Here is a 7,888-nt window from a genome sequence, read left to right on the forward strand (position 1 = left end):
AAACAAAGTCTGTTTTGACTTAATGGTAAAAATAGAAATACACAATTGTGTTGATTGTAACTTAAAATTGAAAGTGATTCTAAAACTAACTGTGAATGTAAGTTAAATTTGGAAAGTAAAATGGCTCTGTTCAAAAATGCTAGTAAGGTCTTGTTGATTTTGATCCTCCTCCCCCTTACAGTCCTTGGGTCCTTTTATAGTCAATTGACTAAGGCTGTTATTCCCATAATATCCGGAGCCCGTTTGCAAAATACCTGTAATCACTTAGCACGACCCCTCTGAGATTTGTGACATGTAAGATGATAATACCATATCCACTTAACAATCTCTAATGTCTAATCACTCTAAATCTTGAGGGTTACATTAAGCTCATGTATGGAAAGATCCTTTTCTTAGAAGTGGACCAGGCTATGCACCTTGGGCTTGTTGCTTTGGCTCACTCCCGCTCCTGACTTTTAGGTTAACTCTTCATTTTAGGCCCCAAACACATACAGATGCCACCTAGTAATACCTTTCTCATTAATCATTACCCTACAAAAAAAATCAAGTTTATTATCATTCAAAAGCTAGCAACCATTTTGTTCGATAAAACAATTACGTTATGAATAGCCCGAGTAGGCCAATTAACCACTACTGTTCAAGCAACGAACAACTCAAGTAGGGTTATTCACAACTACTAATTCTTCATTATGATTCAACCACTTGTTAATTTACATTCTCAAACTTGTTTAGTTACTCACAGTTTATGTTCATTTCTCTAAGCTAACTTATTCATCTCCTTAACCACACTTTCTCATAATTGCTATTTAGGTAACGAACAACTCTAATAGGCTATTTAACAACTACTATTCAAGTAATGAACAACACGGCTTAGCTAATACCAACTTTGTTGATGTAGAAACCAAGACATTAACTTTTACTATTTTCTAAATCTAAAACACAGATTTCACAAATGACTATCGAAGTAAAGACACAATTTAACTTACATCATTATGCTTCTACTAGTTTTTGCACTTACTAGTGATTCTTCTTCTATCAAATGCTCAATGGCAGTGGAAGAACAAGGTCAAAGGCATAAGGTCAGGGAAGAACAACCCTGACCAAAAAAAGCTATAAGGTCAAAGGCAGTGGCCAACCTGATGGAGATTCTTGGGTAAGAAGTCCAATAACGGAGGTTTCGTTGATAAACTTTATAAACTATAAAACTTGCCTTGTTTACATCCTTGCAATGCTTCCAAGTGAATTTTCCAAATTACTCTTAAAAGGTAGGAGAAAGAGACAGATAGAAAAATAATATTATACTCCCTCTGTCTCAAATTATAAAACACTTTTAAATAAAATCTTATATGCTGATAAAGCTCATTAAATACACTTTACAATATTACTTTTTTAGAATAAAAGTATAAAATTTTAAAAATATTCTTTATTTAATACTCTATTGATAAAAGAATATTGATTAGAGAAAATGTATAGGAAGAGTGATATTGAAAAAGTATCATTAATGAAATTTTATTTTTATTAAAATGTCTTATATTTTGGGATGTTAAATTTTTTTTAAAAATTTCTTATAATTTAAGATGAAGGGAGTATGACTTATTTATTTATTTTTTTATTGAGGATTATGTTTGAAATTTTATTTATTTTTATTTATTTTACTTTTATTATATTAATATTGAAGATGCTGATACTTACAAATATAAACTGATGAATACACATAGGCCGCACCAACCCTGGCACACTGCAGTTATTAAGAAGCAAAACAACGGAGAAAGGAAGGAGGAAAGGTAGAGACAGAATGAGCAACAACGCAGGAAAGCTCGTGTGCGTCACTGGTGCTTCTGGCTATATTGCTTCATGGTTGGTCAAGCTCCTTCTTCATCGTGGTTACTCTGTTAAGGCCACTGTTCGAGACCCTAGTGAGTGATCCTTTTTTACCGTCTCTGCTTTTATCGTTTTCTTTGCTGTGTTCTGTCACTCTCTTTTGGTTAAGATTTAACATTTCCCTGATATCCAGTTCCAATTTTTTTTTTTAATTTCTGGTTTTGTGGGATGGGAATTTTTTGGGTTTACGGAATATTAATGATTTCAATAATTTCATGGTGGTAATGCTAATTGAAAATTGAAGATGATGCTTTGGGGCATTTATGGAGGGACGATGATTTGAACCTCTTAATTATAATTATAAATTGATGTGATTCGGGTTATTAGGAAAATATGCAATGACATAGTTGTTCTTTCTGTCCCATTCTTCCAATGGCTCAGTGAATTTTAGAGGAAATTTTATAACCCAAGTGACTTATGTCCATAACTTCCTAACTTTAAGAATGCTTTACAACCAAAGACGGTAATCAGATTCGTTGAGAACAACAGATATAGACTATGCAACTTAGGAAATAGCACTGAAAGTACAAAAAAGAAGAGAATAAGAGGCGAATTTGAGTGTAAACTGTGTTATGTTCCTTCATTGAGAATAGGAGAGTATGTATACAAAAGGGGAAGAGCTATCCTAATAAATACAGGATAATTCAAATATAATTACCATGAATGAAATAATAAAATATGGGGATTTGATCAATACTTATAATAGGAAAGTTACTCCGAATCAAATCAATTCATAATTATAATTAACAGAACCTTTGAGACAGCTGTGTCTTTGCCAGTTCTTTAGTTAATATGAGCTGAATCTTATCTTTCCATCTCTGGGCTCTAGTCCCATGCCTATTGATGGTTCATAAAAGATTAAACTGGCTCCAGCCAAGAATATCATCACCACATTACCAATAAATAGATAAATAGTGCTGTGAAGGGAACCCATGGCTTTGATATTGCCTTTTGCTTTGGACTTCATGATTGTTGGTAGTGAATCAGTGGCTGTATCCTTGTTTTCATGAAGCATATTCCTTTGCTTGTGAAAGTAAATATATATGCAATTAGCTAGCAAAAGTACTAATTCCATAGGCATGAGTGATTAGGGCATGCTTATAAAGGTGAATATTTATTTTACATGGGTTCCTAAAAGATTCCATTTTGCATTATGCTTTCCAATTGTCCGTGGTCATTAGATTGCATTGCTTTTTATTCTTTCTTACAATGCTAATTACTAGGATTTTGAACGACAATTTTATTTTGGTTTGTATCTCCCTGCAGATGATCCAAAAAAGGTTGACCACTTGCTCAAACTTGATGGTGCAAAGGAGAGATTGCACTTGATTAAAGCAAATCTCTTGGATGAAGGTTCCTTTGACCCTGTAATCGAGGGGTGTGAGGGTGTCTTTCATACTGCATCTCCCTTTTATCTTGATGTCAAAGATCCACAGGTTCATCCCATTCTGCATTTGTTAATTGAATGTGATCTGTCTGTTGCAAAGTGTTCTGTTTTTACTGCTTTAATCTGTTTGGACAGTGATTGTAAATATCTAGGAAGGTGACAGAGGGTGGGGTGGGAGAACCATTAAGATGAGTTCTTCCTCTTTGTAATTACATATGGGAAATCAAAAAGTTATTCTTACTTAGGAATCTGAAGGCTTTATTGTGAGAGGGCCAAAGCCCACAATTATAATATTTCATTTCCTCCTACAAGCAGGCAGTTAGTTTCTGAACACTGATAAATTGCCATGTACATGTTGACATTTCCTAAAGGTTTTCACTTGACAAGTAATAGCATGATCTTGCTGATTTAGTTAAATCAAATGAATTCATTGCATACCCTTGAACTAGATGTTAGGCAATTTTGAGTAAATGGGAAATCCTAATCATGATGTATAATTATATTATTTAAATGCTGTAAAACTGAAAACCCAAACGTTTGGTTGTTGATGGAGCACAATATCATTGTGCAATCCATGTAGTTGCCTTGACCTAATGGGATAAGGCTTGTTGTCATAAAACTGAAAAGTAGCACAGCTGCAGTTGCTGCCCTTACCCTCTTCAGTTGGAACTATGTATTTTGAATGTATAGATCAAAGAAATGAGTAGGCTGCTCATTTTGAATGCCCTTATTTCTATTTAGATTAGTGGCTTCATTAATTAAAGCTCGTGACTGTTGCCTTTCTCATTTCAGGCTGAACTGCTTGATCCGGCAGTGAAGGGAACTCTCAATGTTCTGAAGTCATGTGCTAAATTTCCATCTGTGAAAAGAGTTGTTTTAACTTCTTCCATTGCTGCAGTTGCGTATAACAGAAAGCCTAGAACTCCTGAAGTAGTTGTTGATGAGACATGGTTTTCAGATCCAGATGTTTGCAAGGCATCTAATGTAATCCACTATATTTCATTGAACCAAATTACTAATGCAGAAATTATCTGTATAGTTCAGGCTGGTTGAACTTGTGATAGGGAATGTTGTATAGAGTTGGGATAGCAATTGTCTATCTAATGGGAAATTCAGAATGACGTGATAAAATGTATGCTAAATGGCATGAAAGCCTAGAGCCCACCTGCCATTAAGGTGGAATGGCTTTACTCTGACAGCACCTTTGTGTCAGTGAAGATGTTGACTATGGCCTCCATCAATGCCACGTAACACTCCATATTTGAGGGAAATTAGTAAATAAAAAGAAAAATCTCCATAACAATGCAGGGATATCCATGAAGGCTCCTCCTTCCTGAAACCTTTTCAGGCCTTGCTCAAATCATCAGTCAGATCAATTTAGTCTTCTCTCATTATTTTCATATCAACTACCCACAGACATTGGTGTCTCTTTTTTTTTTTTCATGTCACCTCCATTTTTTAAGTTTTTGAGGGAACTAGAGAATATTTTGCTTGTTTTCAAGTCCTCAATTATGACTAAAGTCCTCTATTCCAGTTGGTGCAAATTTGATTATTTGTCATGCATGGTAATTTACAATGTCCTCAACTTTCCTTCTGTTTCTACTTTTGTTCTTTCAGCTGTGGTATGTAGTTTCAAAGATTTTGGCTGAAGACGCTGCATGGAAATTTGTAAAGGAGAACAACATTGACATGGTTACCATCAATCCAGCAATGGTGATAGGACCTCTCTTGCAACCAACGCTTAATACAAGTGCTGCTGCAATTTTGAATATAATAAATGGTACTTTCTTTTTCTACACACGATGCATCTGAGTTGCTTGATCAACTCCAGCTCAACTGCTTTTATATGGCTCTAGTAAATGGAAAAAGAACAGAGATCAATGTCACCGCATAGAAAATGTAGGGAAAAGTATAAGAACATGAACATTGTAATATTTTAATCAGTAGCTTAAACTTGTTCTAATGTACATTGGAATTATAATGCAGACCATTATGCTAGATCAGAATATTTTTCTTTTCCTTTTGTGGCTTTAAACTTTTATAATGTTATGTACTCTTTGTCCTTATTGACTTAAATTCTGCATGAAAAGGAAAATAGAAACTATGGACTGGAATTGGCACAGAAATTAGTGACACAATTCTATCCTATACAAAATGTAAAGGGGACTTCATCACTTGGCACATGTGAGCTATAAGGACCTCAATTGCTGGTTGAGAACAATGGTTTCATCTTTGAGATAAACCAAGTTATGGACTAAATACAATTTTCTTCAAAATTTCTTTATCAAGGATCCAATAGTCTAATTTGTTAGTGATTTGATTTTTGTTGTTACTTTAAGAAATGTTTGATGACTTCTGTTTGTGTTATATGTACTCTGTTTGGGTCCCAGGCAAGAATTTTTGTGTTCCACCTTGAGGGACTCTTTTCATCCTTGATGTATGCAGGTGCTGAGACATTTCCAAATAGTTCTTTTGGATGGATCAATGTGAAGGATGTTGCAAATGCCCACATTCAAGCATTTGAAATTCCTTCTGCTAGCGGAAGGTATTGTTTGGTTGAGAGAGTGGCACACTACTCGGAGATTGTGAAGATTTTACGTGAGCTGTATCCGACATTGCAACTTCCTGAAAAGTAAGTTCAATTATTTCTGTAATTTTCATACTTCATATGCTATATAGTTTAGTTATATATCTTTCTCTAGCCTTTTTGTGAATTTATCTCTTCTCTAAAATGTGGAAACTTAAATTTTGTTTTCACTTTTTTTCTTTTAATGATTTTCAGCACTATATTTATTTTTTTATTAACCTGAATAAATTTATTGGTGAAGATCCTTGCATGACTTAGAACCATCTATTGTTCATCTTTATAATGTGGTCTGGAGCTTTATACACTATAGATTATCAATTGTGATAAAATTGGCTACTAGATCTTAGAAGCCATTGAATACAGGACGTTATATAACCATTTTTGGGCAGATTGCTGCAGAAATTCCTTCATGCTATGTTTGGATACATATAGATTTTGGATTTGAATTTGGATTTGAGCCAAATCTCCTGTTTGAGCACTTAAAAATTTATGGATTTGGATTTTAACCAAATTTAAATTCAAATTTTATCTTAATTTTTTTATAATTTGAAATCCTTTCTAAAACTTTTATTTCAAATTTCCATATGCACTTTTGAAACACTACCTTATAGTAATAATCTTTGTTATTTAAACTATTCAAATAAGGAATTTTAAATGCGTAGATTTAAAATGTGAGATTTGAAATCAAAATCTATCAATCTAAATACTACCTTAAGGCTTGAAGCATAGGACATGTTAGAATATGTAGCATGTTTCCACTTTCCATTTTAGAAAAAAGGGTTCTTCTTTATTGGGTAATGAAGGTCTTTATGGTGCAACATGACCTAGAAAGGAAGTTCTTGTCCTGTCATTTTTCAGATTTTGATAGATGCCTAATGTTAAATGTAATACGAGAAATCTAGAATCTATCAAAACCCCAAAAATCTGCATTTATCTGTTGGGCATGTTACATGTAATGGAATATCTGTGTGGTCTCAGAGCTTAGTGTTAATTTTCTATGATTCCTTCATTTAGAATTTTACTTGATAGGTGCTCATATTTAGTGCTTGACTATGCCTCGAACAGAATTGCCTTCAATGGAAAAATATTTGTACGTAATAAAATAGAAAAGAATTTACTTGATTCCATCCTTTTAGCCTTCCCAATAAAGGTTTCATGTGTGCTTCCAGCATTATGATCATTTTTTGTATGTCTGGAACTTGAAGTGAGAAGTATGCTTGAATTGGTGTTGAAGACTTGAAATGATGATTATTTTGGTGAAGGGAAGGGTGTGTTTTGATTGATTGAAGGAAAAGAGATAGAAAGCTTCAATTTAAATGACTGTCAATTTAATATAATCTTTTAGCATTGAGATTCCATTGGCTACTTTTGGATCCTTGTTTCCTGATAATTTGTTCCTCATATTTGACGATATTCCTTCAAAACCATATTTGATAAGCCAAATGGCCTGTACTGTCGTTTCCTTCATATGCATTCATTTAGTTCATATATTGATTTCTGAGTTTTGCTAATTTCATTTCTTGGTTTCTCATCATCCTTGATAGGTGTGCGGATGATAAGCCATTCGTGCCGATATATCAGGTTTCCAAAGAAAAGGCAAAAACACTGGGAATTGAATTTATTCCGTTGGAAGTGAGCCTCAAGGAGACTGTGGAAAGTTTGAAAGAGAAGAAATTTGTCAGCTTTTAACTTTGTAATCCATCTTTGAAGAGGAATCGTTGGTTAGCTCAAGCATGCTTTATGTTGGTATATCCTTGGAATGAATAACTCTATCTCCTTATGTTATAAACTAAATGGTTCCGCGGAGGACATTGAGAGGGAATAAACGCTCCTATTAGGTAGGTCCTATTGTGTGAGAACTTTTAATTTGTTTATCAATGACATGCGTCATGTAATTCATGTAGCTAAACTCATTCAGTGAGATAAAGTTGGCTGTTATCATTGCTGTATATAATGGTCAATGTTAAAAAAAAAAAAAAAACTCAAAGCAAATTGAGGTAGGGAATAATTATCTAAGAAGTGCATAATTATAA

The 7,888-nt window shown here is 33.8% G+C and overlaps 1 protein-coding gene across 1 annotated transcript; it reads left to right on the plus strand.

Annotated features, from left to right (window-relative positions):
• Positions 1–1,716: 1,716 nt before the first annotated feature.
• On the plus strand, positions 1,717–7,809 carry LOC129304248 (cinnamoyl-CoA reductase CAD2). Its single transcript, XM_054943947.1, has 6 exons — positions 1,717–1,916; positions 3,148–3,317; positions 4,061–4,252; positions 4,886–5,048; positions 5,714–5,900; positions 7,400–7,809. Exons 1-6 carry the CDS (start codon positions 1,796–1,798, stop codon positions 7,542–7,544), a joined length of 978 nt encoding a protein of 325 aa, XP_054799922.1. The 5' UTR covers positions 1,717–1,795; the 3' UTR covers positions 7,545–7,809.
• Positions 7,810–7,888: the final 79 nt, after the last annotated feature.

The sequence above is a fragment of the Prosopis cineraria genome, unplaced genomic scaffold (assembly GCF_029017545.1).
Source record: "Prosopis cineraria cultivar Desert tree isolate PC_DT_omini unplaced genomic scaffold, ASM2901754v1 PC2, whole genome shotgun sequence".
Lineage (NCBI taxonomy): Eukaryota > Viridiplantae > Streptophyta > Magnoliopsida > Fabales > Fabaceae > Prosopis > Prosopis cineraria.